Raw genomic sequence first — 18,929 nt, 5'->3', positions numbered from 1 at the left:
AGAAAACTCATTAAAAATTCTCAAAAAAGGCAATACATTAAAAGTGTCTTTTAATGTAGTACAGTATTTTAAGTTTATACTTGCTGTCCTGGCCATTTTATCAGTTATATATTTTCTTAATTGTGCCGTTGCCAGAGGGAAAGTTATAACGTTTTACATATTGAGATGGATGAGAAGCCTCTAAAGAAAGGTCGACTTCACTCTAAAACTGTGTAGACACTTTTAATGTATTGTCTTTTTTGATAAGTTTTTTCTAAATTTTTTTAAGTTTATTAATATAATAACTAGACGGCCGAATGGACAGGCGATTATGACTTACCACTAATATAGAACCTGGATGCTAGGGCCTACAGTTCTGGGCGAGCAAACCCCTGGTAATTTTTCACGGATAAANAATATAAAGTATACGTTTTATTTTTTATATTTATAAAGTAAATTTTATGTGAATTAATTTTTACTTTTCACTTATCGTAACATAAAAATTCTATTAAAAGATGGCTATAAATACCGAAAATCTTTATAAATCCCTTCAAATAATACTGTATTTAATTATTACAATCATAAAATTATTCTTAATTTTTATTCAATTTGTTTATGGTAATTTCGCTTTTTTTAAAAATTTCCATTTTATTTATTTATTAATTTCTGTATTTTTATTATTTATTTTTTTAGTAGTTTTGAAAGCATGTTTCTTAAGTTTGATATTTAAATGGTAACAAAATAATTACAAAACTATACTTGACAGTTATTAATATGATTTATTAGTATAATTGATAACATGGTCAGGACAGTAGGCGTAAGCTTAGAAAACTCATTAAAAATTCTCAAAAAAGGCAATACATTAAAAGTGTCTTTTAATGTAGTACAGTATTTTAAGTTTATACTTGCTGTCCTGGCCATTTTATCAGTTATATATTTTCTTAATTGTGCCGTTGCCAGAGGGAAAGTTATAACGTTTTACATATTGAGATGGATGAGAAGCCTCTAAAGAAAGGTCGACTTCACTCTAAAACTGTGTAGACACTTTTAATGTATTGTCTTTTTTGATAAGTTTTTTCTAAATTTTTTTAAGTTTATTAATATAATAACTAGACGGCCGAATGGACAGGCGATTATGACTTACCACTAATATAGAACCTGGATGCTAGGGCCTACAGTTCTGGGCGAGCAAACCCCTGGTAATTTTTCACGGATAAATGAATAAAATGAAAATAATAATTAATAATATGTGTATATTAGCAATTTAATCTGTTGTTTTTCATTATTTGCTATTTTTTTTCTTATTACAGAATTATTTCGATAAAAAATTTCATTGTAATTTATTAGATTTTTACCTATTTTTANCAAAAGTTAGGAACAAACATGTTTTCTTTGCAACATAATCCCCGTGAATATTGAGGCATTTTGCATATCTGTGGATGAGCTTTGCTATCCCCTAGTGAAGTTTCCTCCCCAAACTCTGTCTCGAGTTAGTTTGCCGAATTAAGCATGACTTGATATTATGACTTGATAAGCACCTCCACACTCAAGGTAGACATACAATATATACAGTTTATTTACATATATATATATATGTAAATGTCTTATTTTTATATATATATATATATATATATAGAGAGAGAGAGAGAGAGGAGAGAGAGAATGTGTGTGTTAAATAAAAATAGTATTAACTTATGCCTTACTCAAAATTTCAATATATGAAAGTTCTTAGAATATTTTAAAGATTTTCATTCTCAAAAAATTTTTTGTTTTTTTTTTTAAGATAAGCTATATAAAATAATTTTTTCTGTGTTCTAAACAGCATTTTCACATTTGCTGCTAGAATTTAGTGCGTAGTCAGAGATCTGTTTTAATATTTAACTAATAAAATTGCTGGAAAAATAATAATTTTTAAAATGTAAGTAGCTGAAATTTTTCTATTTATCTACATAAAACTTTTTATAAGCGTAAAATTCACATTGTGATAGATTTTATTAAAATTTTATAGGGAAATATGTTGTCATTAATTTATTACAGGTCTATACTAGTATTTTTTAAATTATATTTTGAAATTACTGTATTTGGTTATTTGCTATAAGTGCAATTAGAAACGATCTCAGGTTAGAAAAATATGGATTTGTTCCATGAAGTTAGGTACACAAAAGTTTATATGATTTATTGTGTACCGATCTTCACGGAACAGATCCATTCAGCTAAAACTAAAGCAGAAGGGACAATATGTCTGAGTTTCAACTATTACTGGATCAAAATGGTAAAGAATGGAGAACAAAATCTCGATTCGAAATATCCATGATAAATCAGAATTCAAATGAAATTTAAACTTGAATAGCATGACAGTAGAATTCTTTACAGTTCATCCATCTGAAAAACGAGAATATAGAAAATGTGATGGATAAATGGGAAAAATGAATATCATAATTATAAAGTTAATATAAATTCAAAGTATTTCTTTTATAACTATTAATACGTGTAATAATTAAGAATACGTGTAAAAAAGTTGATTTTAGTCATGAATATTTTTAGCCGTCTCAGTTTTGTAAATCTATCTTTTCTTTTTCATATCCATTTAAATTTTCTATGAATCTTTGTTTTAAACTTTATATAATATGTTATATGAGTATATTTTGATAGAAAAGTTTACATCCAGCTGGATATATATAATATTAAAACTAACTGGAATTATAGATTTCCATTAAACATTAGTTAAACAGTATTTCTTGATAATCGTTTGACCAAAAATTTATAATTACTTTTTACCATGCTTACAAAATATTTATTGTTATAAAATGTTAAGCAATATTTTATAAACGTATTAAATATTAATATTTTAAATAATAAATGAATGTTTTCATTATTTTTTGAAATATTTGTATTATAGTTTATGTTTTTTATTTGATTTCTTACTCTATTAAGATTTTAATTTATTTTTCGTATTACAACAAATAAAATTTCTTTGTGTAAATATGAGTGTAATAAACTTTGATTTCTAAGCGTATAAAGCTAAAAGTGCGATACTAAAGCCAACAGATTAATGTATTATCGATTTTTCTTTCTTTTTCTTCTTCTTGCAACATTTCCTATAGATTTTTGTCAAGGTTTTTATGTCACTGAAAGATTGACATTTTCTCTCTTCAAAGTTACCAATAAATCTTAAAAATAAAAACAACATAATCACCGAAATTTATAAGTTTTTGAAAATATCGGTTGCATTTCAGGGATTCGTAATTAAGAAAAAATATTCTAAAATCAATATCAAAGCTAATGATAAATACTACATTTTCTTTATAGAAAAAAATTATTATCTAATATAAAGTATACGTTTTATTTTTTATATTTATAAAGTAAATTTTATGTGAATTAATTTTTACTTTTCACTTATCGTAACATAAAAATTCTATTAAAAGATGGCAACTCTTGCTAAAAATATCTGATGGAGCTGAAATTATTGAATGAAAGACAATGAAGCTACTCCATTGAACTTAGAAAGTTCAGAATGGTTAATATTAGAGTACTCCTCAATCCTTTTATCTGTCGATTACTGTGTGATAATAGTCATAGGGTTCAATTTTTATAGTAAAGTGAAAAATGGTCTATTGAAGCTTTTCTACTTGAAACGTTAAACATTATTATTTCAAATAACTGTCTGCCATATTTTTCAAAAAGATTTATTAATATTTTAAGAAAAAGTATTAAAGACTTAATATACAAAACTGTATTTAACTTTTAAAAATTCTGTAAAAATTTAAGATATAGTCTATCTAATTTTAGTAACTGTATTATATAATATACAGTTATAGTTACAATTACACAATAATTATTTACAATATAAAATATAGCCTATATATTATACATTTAAAATCAGTTTTAAATGAGTTATAAATTTTTCATAAAATGTTAATTTATTTGAAGATGAAAATTTTAATTTTTAAAGCTCAGAATGGCGGCTTAGAAGCGAATTGACTTCTATTAGGAAGGTGCTTTTTAATTTTTATTCTACCTTTTCTGTGAAATTAAGAAAGTTTTTTTCATACCATCATGGTTTCAGCAAAGCTCATGATAGGGGTGGCTGATTAGTGAAGTTAAAGATCCAACAAATCCGACTTAAGGCTCTCTTAAAAATTGCTGAGCCACTACAGACTCGAATCTGGGTCCTCAAAGCGGCGAGCTGGTGCCTTTATCATTATCACAGTATCATGGTGCACAGATCTACATCTAACCAAGAGCGGATCAACGGGGCTTAAGTCCTCCTCATTGACACAAAAAAAAAAATTAAAATTTATTTCTCTATTTCAAATTATTGTTGTTAAAATACATTTATAACAAATATAGATTATCGGACCATTCCAATATAATTGTATTTCTCTTGTTAGTAAAAGGTACAGTACTTGCCATTATTTAAATACTGTACTGTATTTTTAATTTTTGAGTTAGAAACATTTTGAGTTATTTTGGATCCGCCTCTAAATCTAGCCTAAGTGTAGACTAGATTCAATCTAAGTTTAAACCCAATGTTTTTTTGCAGCGCCTTAGAAAATTTTCAAAAATAAGGTTAATATTAAAGGAAAAAGTTTATAAGCTAGCACTAATAAAATAAATTAAATGTTATGTTAGATTAATTTATTTTTATTCTTAAATTATCTGTAAAATTTGAAATTATCTGAATAGCAGATTTACCTCGCAAAGGCACATTCGTTCTTTTATCAACTATATCATTAAAAAGTTATTACTTATGCATCATAATATAGCACGAAGTAAATAATTTCGATTATTACCGATCTCAGATAGTTTGATTTCCGCTCGATTTAAATACATTTTTCATTCTAAACCTTTGTTTTACTTTTTGAATCGTATATTTTGCCTGTTTTGAATTTTTTACAATTGCTTATTACTTTTTAATCGTGATTTAATAAATAAATTTTATTATGTCATAATTAACAATTAAATTAACGAAAAATTTATAATTTATTTTTAACATGGCAAACAAATTTTAAATCTTATTTAATTAAAAACCGAAAAATTAATATTACAGTATACATATAAAATAAATTAATTATCTAAATTTCGTTTGGCTTACAGAACATAAAATTTTGCTAAATTTTAGACAATTTCAAATACAATAAATTTCAATGATATCACGACCTAATATCTCAATATATTCATAAAATATTCGAAAAGACGTGTGGATATATACAAACAACAGAGAAACGTTTGAAAATATTGAAATTGTGAATTAAAATAAATTATAAAAACTAGATAACATTTTTAATCTGATAACCATTGGAAAGTCATTTTGGACGAATAAAAGAAATTTGTTACGTCCTTCACATTCACCCGAGGTCAAGAATCACTCAGAAGACAATTATAATTCATTTATATGCATTTTGAATCTGAGTTCTGTCGCAGATTGTATCTTTGTAAGTTATTCGTTTTCATTTTTATGCCTCTTAAAATCAAATAATTGTAAATTACAAAATAGTTTTGTTATTTGTAGACCGATCCGAAATGATATAAATAAATTATCTGTGGATTAAAATAGTCTTCTGAGTGATTCTTGAACTCGGGTGAATGTCAGATTTGAAGAACATAACAAATTTGTTTTATTCGTTCAAAACATCTTTTCATTGGTTATCAAATAAGTGATTATATCCGGCAAATATTTCTATTTTTAGTTTCATATTAGATAATTTTTGTAAAATTTTGTGAAAGAAATTTACTTATAAAACATGTTTTTCATTCTTATAAAACTCCTTAAATAATAAATTATATTTAAATTTCTGTAAATGCTAACAAAAGACATGATAATACCAATTTTATGATGAAAATATATTTAAGATTCCGTATAGTTATTACGTAATGAATTTACAAGTAACATTTATGGAAAATATGTATATAAACATATATAATTTATTTATATGATTTATTAAAGTTGTTTGGTTTCTCTTGATGAGATACGGCGACGCAACACGAGGGCTATTTGCCAAAGGAAGGATGCCTCCCGGAAGTCGTTCTATGGGAAACTGACCCTATTTAGATATCAGACACGTAAAGAAACACGGCAAACTTCACACAGTCAAAATGACCGAATGGATGAAATCACTGAACACTCGTAGTCGTGGGTTCACGCCTCACTAATGGTGTGTCAACGTTTTGTTTTTCTGGTTTTTTTCACGTATTTAGTAACATGTAAACAGGGACAGTTTGTGATAAAGGACCTCCCTTGAGAGATAGCCCATCTGTTTTTTTTTCCTGTCTTCTACTATCAATTCAATTCAATCCGCTAGGCCAGCCCATTGGTGAGACATAACTACCAGTGTTCAGTGTTTTTATCCACTTGGCTACTAGTGGATCTTATTAAAGTGTATTGCATATTTAAGTAACCAATTTGAAATTAATTCTAATTCTGGAAAGAATATCTTCTTTTCTTTTTAATTCTTTTCGACTTATGAGTACTAACAAGACTTTTCAGGTCTATCATGGGTTTGAGGTAAGATATAGCGTTCAACATTTCCAAGTCAATCCATTCGTCAGGTTCTGAGCTAACTGGGATTCGAATGCTGAACCCAAGAGCTCAGGCTATTGTCTTTAGATGTCTCGGCTATTTGGTCGTAGGAAATATATTTCAATGATTCATTACACATTTTAATTTTTCCCCCGTGAAACTCTAAGTAAATGTCTATTGAAAACCATGATGTATATTTGTTGTTTTATGTATAATTAAATGAAAAATGAAAAGCATATGATTAAACAGGCTTTTGAATAAAAGTAATGAATAGAATGACTGTAAAATAAAATAATGATAGAATGACTAATATTTTAAACTTTATTTTATATACAGTGGGTGATCGGTTAATGAACAGTTCGGACTACGAACAAACGGATAACGAACACTTTCGCGAAAGATCTTTATGTTCGGATAACGAACTCCTCACAGAACAAACACAAGAAGAAGTGACGCAAAATAATGAATACTAATTGGTCTTCCCTTGTCTTCAGGAAACAATTCGAAACTTTTCGGAGCGCGGGAGACGTCGACATCGACGCTCTTCCCGGTATATACTGATCGGATAGTATTCCTCCGAACTTTGAAATTCTCGTTTGTAATTCCAGCCTTTTATTTTTCCGACAAACAATTTTTTATAATATTAGCGAGACTGTCGGGCGGGCACTCGTTAAGTTTTGCGTCGGTTTTTATTTTCGAAAGGTGAGAGCATAATAGCAAAGGTTGAGAGTGGCAGAAGTTGTCTGATGTTGCTGGGCAGTTGGCTTGAATAGATCTACAGTAAGCCGCAGTTCAGTCTTATCTAAGAAAGATACAGTATAATCAAGAAGACTCAAGCAGCTAAAGGAGTAACAAAAATCACTTCTGAGAAATAAAGAACATTGAAGAGCTTATAATGGAACCTGAAACGGATCTGACGACAGAAGAACACCAAGAAACTCAGCGAGTTATGTGTTATTACGAAAAAGAGGATTAATGCCGATATCTGCTATTAATTAAAGATCTTTTGAAGAAGTGGGGGACGTCAGATCAACGGTCTTAGAATGGCATACAAACCAGGTTGGGGATCTTTACAATTACAATGCTATTAATTACTTCTGAAAAATCCTGAAGAAGAAAGAAAGCAATCGACATTGGACAGATTCTTCAACGCCCCACAAACAAATAAACATAACTAATAAAAATGCAAGACCGCATATATATGTATTTTTATTATTATATATAAATGAACGTAGTAAGAAAGTATATATATTTTTTTATTTTTGGGGGCCTCCAGAACGAATTAATCAAATTCCCATACAAATGTATGGTAAATTGATAATCGGTTAACGAACAATTCGGTTAGCGAACAAAGTCTTGGAACGGATTATGTTCGTTAACCGATCACCCAATACAGTTGAAAATGATGATTAAAAGTAGGCATACAAAATTTGAAACATACAGCAATGAATTTCTTAACTTTCCCGGCAACATTTAAAACTGCGTGTGGTGCCATCTGTTATCATATTTTATTTTAAAAGTTTTTATATTTTAATTATTATAAAATAGCAAAAAGCTTAATTTTGAGGGTAGGATCGTCATTAAGTCCGACCCCACTTGAGTACGACACACGACTCCTTTGTCTTCCCACCCTGTCGACCTTTAGCCACCACAATTTAATAGCATTGCTCCCCTAATACACAAACTTCCCTGCAAATTTTCAGAATTTTCAACAAAAAGCACAGGAGTTTTTAAACTTCAATGAGGGTGAACAAAGTTGTGCTCCCACACACACACACACAGCATACACACACTAACATCCATACATACAGGGAAAAAAACGAATTTCTTTGCATTTCTCAAATTTTCAAGGTCCTCTGAGTCCAAAAATGTAAAAATCTTCGGGGGAGTAAATTTTTTTGCCCGATCGCCATACTTTCTTTCTGTTATATATAACAGAGCCGGGAAAGTAAAAGGAAAGAAACATCATGATATTCACAGCACCTGTACAGCATAAAAAGGAACTGAATAAATATCAAGATTATATATGTATAATATTCTAAACGAAGTAAAAGGAATCCTATAAAGTTACAAGAGATTTGCAATATATTGGAAATATGATTAGTGTATTCATGAATAGTGCGTCAGGATAATTTTGAAAGTACCATGTTATTGGACTGTAATCTGAAAAAAATTGTACATCTATAAATTCCCTGTCGTCCGTCTGTCTCTCTGCCTGTCTTTCTTAATCTCGAGAAAGGAGTAGATAGATGAACGACGACGAGACCAGATATGGAAATATTAGGTACAGGAGGCCCGATTAACTATATATGAACGTCCGATGCAAACCGAAAGTCACGTCATTTCAATTCAAAAATTTTCCCCTGAAAGGTGTTAGATAGATGACCGGTACGACTCTACTGTTAAAGGAAAAGTATGATGTACTGTACAGTACAGAGGCAAGCCACTACTAATTTGAGGTGGAGAACATATATTTTAAATTAAATAAATAAAAAATATGATTAAAAATTGCAGCCCGGTATTGTGACGATGTCACAATAAATAATTGCTCGTCTATTGATTCTTCTTTTTTTAATGTTTAGAGATAAATATAACCCCAGAAATTATTTTTGTTCTGTTTAGAAGCATCAAATATTCCTATTCTGTTTTAAATAAATTTCAAATTTTAATGAATGGTAGTAGCTGATGAATCATTATTATATAATTTTTACAAAGATAAATAATAAAATAAATTTAATTGATTGACTAATTCAAGAAGTTTAATTATTATTCGAAAACCATTTGATTATATAAAAATCAAAATTTGTTAAAGTAAATTCGCTAAAGAAACTGATTTGGGTGATAGAATTAATATGGAATTACATCCGTTGGTTATTCTTGGAAATAGAATTTAGAATGAATTTAAACAAGCATAAATTAATTCTTCAAGGGGATTTAAAGAATTAAGATATTCTGTATAAAGGATAAAGCAAATTTCGAATTAGAAATTGAAAAGGGTAATCTATTTACTTTTTCGCTATATTTTAATCAGAACAGAATCATTTTGAATAAAGACAATTTTCGAAAAATTGAATTGAAAAGGTATTTATAAATTATATTTTCAGATTAAGAAAAATATAAATACCTTTATTATAGAATTAAATATTAGAAAATTATTGCAAACATTTAATTTTTAATTTAGAAAACATATATGTAAGCTATAAGTAATTGTTTGGCATTATTTCTTTACATGAACGATTAACTGACTATTATAAAATGCTATAATTAAGTAATTAAGATTTTAATGTAGACTGTTTCTATTAAATCAAAAACGTTCTTTACACTATATTCTCTTGAATCAGCATTATTTAAACCTTTTAATACTTGTTTTAAAGTAATAAAAAAAATAATAAATTTTATTGTTTATATATCATTAGGATAATAAAGAGAAATAATAACTTCTCTGATAAGCACAAGTTTAAAATGAAGGAAAAAATGTTAATAATAAAAATAAATATCGTATATCATTAAGATGATAATAATTAACTTTTTGTCTGATAAATAAACCAAGAAAGTATTAAAAGTTTTTGAAAATAAATAAATAAAGAATGAATTGTTTTATTTTTATTTTACTAAATAAAAATTTATGTTTAAATAATTTATGATAAAAATTCACCTCTAAGGTGTATATGCTTTTTTTCATTAGTGATGTTCTAGAAGTATAATGTTGTTAAGTATTAGAAATAACTATGAACTTGTCTAAATAATAATTTTAAAGTGCAAAAAAATGTGTCAAATTAGTAAGAGAAAAGAATACCTTCTTTCTCTAAAAGCTTTAGCTTTGAGATTCATAAAATGTATATAACTTATTATAAACATTTTATGCATTAAAATATAAATATACTTTATTACATTTAACAAGAAATATATTTTTACAAACAAAATTCTTATATTTGAGCAAAGGAAATTAACATAAATGTAATGGAACTACTTTAGAGATATAGAAAGTTTCCAATTAATTCAAAATAAAGAAAAGATATCAAAGTTTCTTAATAACAGATAATTCGCTAGAGAGAATTCTGCCATCAAAATATTTTTGTTTTAGTCAATATTCCATTAGATAAATGGACAGGATTAAAGCAGAAAGAAAAGATTTTTTTTTAAGTCACATTTATAAATGAAATACAAAGAAAATTTTGCAATTTTTCTGATAAAAACATTAATAACGATATAGGAGACCGATTTTTTAAAGTTTGGCATTAATTATAAGTGTTATAAATAATACTTTTTGTATTTATGGAGTTTTAGAAATTTCTATTTCAAAACCGACCAATTTTGAAAATTACTGATTTTGATTACTACAATACATTAAATATTTCCTTTTGAATCAAATAAAATAACTGAATGTACTTTTTAAATGAAAATTATGTTATTAGACATTTAAAAATAGGAATTTCATAACAATCGTTCGCAACAGAATAATATTAATTTGATTTCCTTTGTAGTGTTTTCTGTAAAAATCAAAGGTAATCAAGTATTTTCAAACATTCGAGTATAATATTTATAAAATAGAAATAATTATTAATTTAATATGAAATTTTGAAGAGCAAAGGAACAACGAATTCAAGTATCTGTTTAATCGAATATATCTATGTAGTGTAGATCAACAAGTTGACATTGTTAATTATAGGTTTTTCTCTTCTTAAAGTACAAATAAAATTGATGAAACTAAGAAAAATATATCCAGTTACTTATTTTTAGTAATTGTAACACAAAGACAATTTCTTTAAGTATATAGATATTTCTTAACTTTTTCGGTGCTATGTGTACTAACAAGTAAGAGGGCCTTTATTTAGTAAGCCTATTACGGGTTCCACCAGGCGTACAATGGGAAAGCTGGGCGATAAAGGACGGGGACCCGACATAGACATTTGGACCACTCCCGAAAAATTTCTGGGGTTTTTCGACCTGTCCGAATTTCATCCCGGATTCCCCAGAGCGATAGGCTCTCGCCTTAATTGCTCGACTGCCAGGTCGTCTCTTTAAGTATGTTAATATTGACATCAATCTAAATATATTTGAAGTCAAAAATCTGTGTTTCTGATATTAATATTTGCGTAAAATAAAATAATTAAGAAAAGTAAAAACACGAAGATTCTTGTAAAAATTTTTATCGTAATACGGATATAGGGAAAATAATAAATACTTTCAGGTTTTAACATTGTGCCAACAGAAATCATTAATATATTTTGAAATCTATATTAAACCTCTTGATAACTAACATTTTCATAATTTAAAACAATAAATTTCTAAATTTATAATCGAATTTTGAGTTTTTACTATATTACTATAATAAGAATTTAATTTTTTTTTATCTGTTTTATTTGACAGATAGAAGTTGTTTCTAGATTTCGAAAAGAAATTTTTTAGTTTATTAAATTAATATATAAGATGCAAATTATTTCTTTTAACTGTCATGTAAAGGAAAAAATAGAAAGAGAGAGAGAGATAACTAGAACATCAATTTATTCTTTCAAGATTCTTGTCTGTTACTAGAAATCTTGTTATATTTAAATTATAAATTTGATTTATTAGTCATTTTATCAAACGAAAAGTATAATTCTAACATAATTCGTAAAATTATATTAATTTATCTTTGTATTTCTCATTATAATCGATAGATAGTACTAATGTTTTTTTTTAACCAATATAAATATGACAAAATATCTTAAGCTACTTCTTACTCTAGAATTACCTACTGATATAAATCGTAATGATAGAATATTTGAAAAATGAATCATTTTTATATAATATTTATATTCTTTTCTATTATAATCAAAGATAAATTTTTTAGTAAAGGGAAAATTGATCATATGAAATAATTCTTAATGATATGAGTATTAATAAAAACATATAATACAGTAGANTTGAACTCGGGTGAATGTCAGATTTGAAGAACATAACAAATTTGTTTTATTCGTTCAAAACATCTTTTCATTGGTTATCAAATAAGTGATTATATCCGGCAAATATTGCTAAGTTTAGCTTCTTATTAAATCATTTAATGTACAGTATAATCTTATATTATATTGTTACCCTAATAATTAAAATATTGATAACGAAAAACGAAATTAAATTGTTGAACATTTAAGTTTATTGTACAATACAATTAGGTAGTAAATTATCAGTTATTTGATATATTATTTGAAAGAGATAGTTGATTTAATCTATGTTACACATAGTAATTGTTTTAAAATGTAGAATTTTGTTAACGATAAAATTTATTTCATAAATGATTTTTCCATGATAATAAGTAATGATCCCTTTTCCTTATGGAGAAGAATTATTATTTAAAAATATTATTAATATAGTAGATTATATATAATAGAAATAATAACAACAGAAATATACGAAGAAATTCCCAATGCTAGACTAATAAATTGTTATGATTATATATTATGTCTAGATTATATATTATATATGATTATATATAATTCTAGACTAAAATACAACGCACTTCTATAAGAAACAGTATTAAATCTTGTGATTTGACCTTCAGATTTCATTTTTATTTTATTCATTGATCTTCGACAATTATTTGAAGTGCATGATATTTTTAGCTACACATTTGTATCGACTCTCCAGATTCTGGTATATTCATTAAAAGTTAAATTGTACAAACTCTTAAATTCCTATTAAGTAGTTATGTATCATTTAAGTTTCTTGCAATAATATTATTATTATGAAAATGTAAACACAGAAAGGAGTTCATTTTTTTATAATAAAACTAATAAAAGAAAAGTTAAACTTGAAACTAAGATATAATTTTTTTATTTGAATAACTTTTCTCTTTCCTGAAAAAGAAATTTTTTATCAAATACAAAAGATTTTTTCCAAAAGGTAAAAAGCCGGCACCTTATTTAGTTAAAAAAAAGTTTTCGTATGAAAGCTGCTTATTCTTCTTCAGAATTTTAATTTAACTGAATATTAAATTGCTTTCTTTAGAAAAACTTATTATCCGTAAGTCATATGATTACTTAGAATTTATGCGTAGTAGAAACTATCTATTTTATTAAAAATTGCATTGCCATCAATAACTTACTATGCCAACAATTCCTGCTGCTTTAAACTTAAAAAATATATATAATTATAATTAATATAATCTATCATATAATGTAGAAACTAATAAAAATTCTATACTTTTTAAATGATTATATATACTTCAGAATTTCCTCCAAGAAAGATCAATTTTTATGTGAAATGATATGCTAACAATTTTTATTTTCAATCAACTTGTAAATCTATTTTAGCAGATTTGTTATAGATCGAGTTGAATTTAATATATTTTTTCTACGTGCTTCGCGTATTACTTAAATAAAAATTTGCAATTCCAAGAAATTTGTCAATCTCTTACTCTGAAAGCATACATTTGTTCAATAATAGATATACCAATGAATGCAGCTCAGAATTTTTCAGATTCGATTGTTTATTTGTGCTTATTTGTTGAATGAATTTACCTTTCTTTGTAACATTTTTGTATCTTCATATTTTATTTGATAGTTTCTTTTAATTAATTTACCTAAAAATATTAAACGTGTTAGCAAAAATAAAATAAAGAATCGATATAATTATGTTTTAATTCATATTAATGTTCAAATTTAATTCCTATTCTCACTTTAAATTATCATAATGAATATTTTATCAGATTTTAATACATAGAAATCGTAAATATGTTAGAAGATGAAGTTTTTTCAATATTGAAATTATTTATACAAAATGGATGAAATAAATATTCAGATAGGTATAAATTGTAGATTATTTCATAGAATTTTATTTTTAAATTAGCATTATTCAATGATTAATATATTTTCATGCAAAGATGTTGAAATTATTAAATCTTATCTTCACAAAAATTCCACATAATAAATTTTACTATCATTAATAATTCTTAGAAAATCTTCTTATGAACTAAGCGTAAAATATCAATTTATTATTATGTATAAAGAAATGCCTTTTATAAAATTTATTATTCATACTTAAAGTCAAGATTAAGGTTACTGATGTTTCAGGATTTGTAAAACCAAATACAGGTTGCTACAATATATAAAGAACAGACTTTTTCAAATATAAAATTTACCTAAAGCATAAGAGATAAGTAGATATTTCAGGAAATTTGAGAAATTACATTATTCGCCAAAAGCGATATGTCAAGATGTTCAGAGTGTAAAAATTTCTTATCGTATCGCAGCTATAAAAACTCAGCATGTAAATAGCTGCTTCAATAATAATAAAATAAATTATTTCGAATAGTTTAAACGATTAGTTTAAAACTGCTGAATTTTTTTGAGTTCTTGTGCGTTCTTATTGATAAAAATATCGATTTTTAATATATCATTTAAAATAAAAATATATAATTTTACATGTTTATTTGTATGTAGGATATCAAAATTTAAATTGTCTTATTTAAATATCAATAATAATAATAACAATAATATAATTTTTACAGCAGTTTTATACGTTATAATAAATTAAAAATGTAGTATAACAAACGTAAATTAAATGTAATATAAAACTACGTTTGTAAGTGAAAATGATGTCCGCAATCACTGGCTGGTGGAAAATGCAAAGAAAATGTGTGAAAACGTAATATGAATGAAACTATGATATGATCTAATTTATTTTGTATATATATTATATATACAGGGATACAGGAGTGGGTGGCCATAGGATAGTTCTGAGAAATGCCTAAAGGGCCGGTGCCAAAATGAGCCGGCACTGTTAGAAACTATATACATAAAAGTGCTGTTTGTTGAAATTTCTAACTATTATTTATAAGTTATCAAATGTAAATACTTGTTTACTCAAATGTAAAGAGTGTCCTGATGTTTGCACATTAAAATACATGTTTTAATGCAGAAATACAGACATTTTATTTATTAAATTTAAAAATAAAACCTGTTGCAATTATCTTGTTAATAGCACACAGCATTCATAATATACAAATCATTACAATGACAAAAATATTTAAAGTGAAGAACACCTCAATTATGGTAAGAATATGCCGCTGACGGGCATAAAACAACCGCGATTGATAGGATTTATATAGCCTCAAATCTTCTAAAAGATGGAAAAACAAATAGGCCTATATAGTTAGAATTTTGTATTTACATAAAGTACAGAATAATATGTTCTCTTCAAAAAAATGAGTTAAAAGATATTAGAGTCTAAGAAAGGACAACGTATATATTTTAATAAGAAAAATGAAATGCATAATGAAAAAATAACCATGCAATTACTAAAATGAAATGAAAGATTATATTGAAGTACACACTTCCGGACAGCGATTCCTATAATACTGTACATATTTACAAATAAAAGAATTTGTTTTTTTCCCCTAATACACAAACCTCCCTGCAAAATTTCAGAAATTTTCTACAAAAGAACAGTAGCTATTAAGTGGACGAACAAAATCGTTCTCATATAATGTAGAAACTAATAAAAATTCTATACTTTTTAAATGATTATATATACTTCAGAATTTCCTCCAAGAAAGATCAATTTTTATGTGAAATGATATGCTAACAATTTTTATTTTCAATCAACTTGTAAATCTATTTTAGCAGATTTGTTATAGATCGAGTTGAATTTAATATATTTTTTCTACGTGCTTCGCGTATTACTTAAATAAAAATTTGCAATTCCAAGAAATTTGTCAATCTCTTACTCTGAAAGCATACATTGGTTCAATAATAGATATACCAATGAATGCAGCTCAGAATTTTTCAGATTCGATTGTTTATTTGTGCTTATTTGTTGAATGAATTTACCTTTCTTTGTAACATTTTTGTATCTTCATATTTTATTTGATAGTTTCTTTTAATTAATTTACCTAAAAATATTAAACGTGTTAGCAAAAATAAAATAAAGAATCGATATAATTATGTTTTAATTCATATTAATGTTCAAATTTAATTCCTATTCTCACTTTAAATTATCATAATGAATATTTTATCAGATTTTAATACATAGAAATCGTAAATATGTTAGAAGATGAAGTTTTTTCAATATTGAAATTATTTATACAAAATGGATGAAATAAATATTCAGATAGGTATAAATTGTAGATTATTTCATAGAATTTTATTTTTAAATTAGCATTATTCAATGATTAATATATTTTCATGCAAAGATGTTGAAATTATTAAATCTTATCTTCACAAAAATTCCACATAATAAATTTTACTATCATTAATAATTCTTAGAAAATCTTCTTATGAACTAAGCGTAAAATATCAATTTATTATTATGTATAAAGAAATGCCTTTTATAAAATTTATTATTCATACTTAAAGTCAAGATTAAGGTTACTGATGTTTCAGGATTTGTAAAACCAAATACAGGTTGCTACAATATATAAAGAACAGACTTTTTCAAATATAAAATTTACCTAAAGCATAAGAGATAAGTAGATATTTCAGGAAATTTGAGAAATTACATTATTCGCCAAAAGCGATATGTCAAGATGTTCAGAGTGTAAAAATTTCTTATCGTATCGCAGCTATAAAAACTCAGCATGTAAATAGCTGCTTCAATAATAATAAAATAAATTATTTCGAATAGTTTAAACGATTAGTTTAAAACTGCTGAATTTTTTTGAGTTCTTGTGCGTTCTTATTGATAAAAATATCGATTTTTAATATATCATTTAAAATAAAACTTATTAATTATCCATTATCTCATTTGAAACTTGGCACTGAAAAAAAAAGTAGAATGTGCTATTGATATACGTTGACTGATATTGAAATTAGAGTTTGTAAAGATGACAGATAAAATATCAACAAAGCGTATAAGCTTATAAGCTTGACTTTGGGCGAGTTACTACGCTTATTATGACTGCGAATATTTCTATNATATATATATAAATTTCTTTCATATTATACCACATTCTATCATTGAGGATAAATTCTTTTATATTTAATTACGCAAACATTTGAATATCCTTATAATCCTGTAAATCAAAGCCAGAATTATTATTATTTACATTGTAAAAGTATACTATTTCATTTACAAAAAAGATATATTAAAATATATAAATATATGCAAAATATGTTTTTATTTGATACTTAATCCCATAAAGTATTTATTTTTTCAGTAAAATTCTTTCCTAAATCGGAAACTTGCTTGCGGTGCAATGTAAAACTGTTAAAATTTTCATTATTAACAAATCGATTAATTAAAATCCGATTAGAAATGACTAATTAGTTAATATGTCGATTGTATAGAACAAAAGTAAGTAAAGCATTTCTTTAATGTTATCTGAATTCTTATAGATTATCCTAGAATATAATGACATTTTTCTCAATTTCCGAAATATTGATAATCAATATCCTATATCTACATAATAGTCTGTAAGAATACTTGAATTACTCGCACATTTAGAAAGAAGCTAAGTCGAAATTTAGATCATTATAACAGATAATTTTAGCTTTAAGTTTAATTGATTTCTGTAAATTACTTCTACTAATGAGCGATTTTGTAACTGTAACCACAATAATCATTTAGTCGAATAGTCGTGGAATTACTAAGATCATTAAAAATTGAAAAATTCATCGTTAATATAAATAAATTATTATAAAAGAATGATTTTTCCATTTATTATTTTTGTTTTGTGAAAAAAATAACTAATTATCTTTTCGAATTTAGCTAATTTCATTTTCTGTTACAGTAGGTAGGATAAAAGTTGACTTGAGGCCTCGCCTACTCTCTCAAATTCAAAAAATAACTAAATTGAACATTCCATTAAAAGAAGGAGAGTTAAAAACACCAATAAACTGCACATCTAGGCATCGCGTTGCTGTTATCATCCCCTTCAGGGATCGTCTTGTTCATCTTGCCATTCTTCTATATACTCTTCACCCTATTTTACAACGTCAGTTACTGGAATATAAAGTTTACGTTATAGAACAGGTAAGTGCTAAATTGTCAGTGATTTTAATGTAGTGATTTTAGTATTTTAGGCATATAAAAAATAAACACAGTAATTTTATATACTTAATTATATAGACAAAATACAAAGACAAAAATCGAATTTAATATTATAAAATTATAAATTTCATATTGATTAATGTTAGATTTTAGTTGTTTTGTTTATTTTATTAATTTTTAGTTTTTCTTTTTTATGCAAAAATTGTAATTTATTCTTTTTAAAAGTATTTTCAAATAAAAGTTAATTTAATAATTGAATTCAACAAAATTTTAAGCTGTAGACGATATACTTAATAAAAGTGGCACTCAGATTTCAGAAATTTGCATAAAAATATAGTATTAAAGAAACATCGAGAACAATCTTTAATGTTTTTATTACTGAATAAGCAAAGGAATTTATCGCTTTGTTGAATAATTCTAAATTATAAAATTTATTTATTACTATTATTATTATTATTAAGCATGT

The 18,929-nt window shown here is 25.8% G+C and overlaps 1 protein-coding gene across 1 annotated transcript in view; it reads left to right on the top strand.

Annotated features, from left to right (window-relative positions):
- LOC111635536 (beta-1,4-galactosyltransferase 1-like) overlaps positions 1-18,929 on the top strand; it is a 96,701-nt gene that overhangs the window by 60,281 nt on the left and 17,491 nt on the right. The window contains exon 3 of the mRNA XM_023380529.1: positions 18,204-18,445. Coding sequence (XP_023236297.1) covers positions 18,204-18,445 — 242 coding nt within the window. The remainder of the gene's footprint in view (positions 1-18,203; positions 18,446-18,929) is intronic.

Source organism: Centruroides sculpturatus, unplaced genomic scaffold, assembly GCF_000671375.1.
Source record: "Centruroides sculpturatus isolate CEXI.00-Female unplaced genomic scaffold, Cexi_2.0 scaffold122, whole genome shotgun sequence".
NCBI lineage: Eukaryota > Metazoa > Arthropoda > Arachnida > Scorpiones > Buthidae > Centruroides > Centruroides sculpturatus.
The sequence above is the reverse complement of the archived record's forward strand: the minus strand, read 5'-3'. Positions and strand labels throughout refer to the sequence as shown.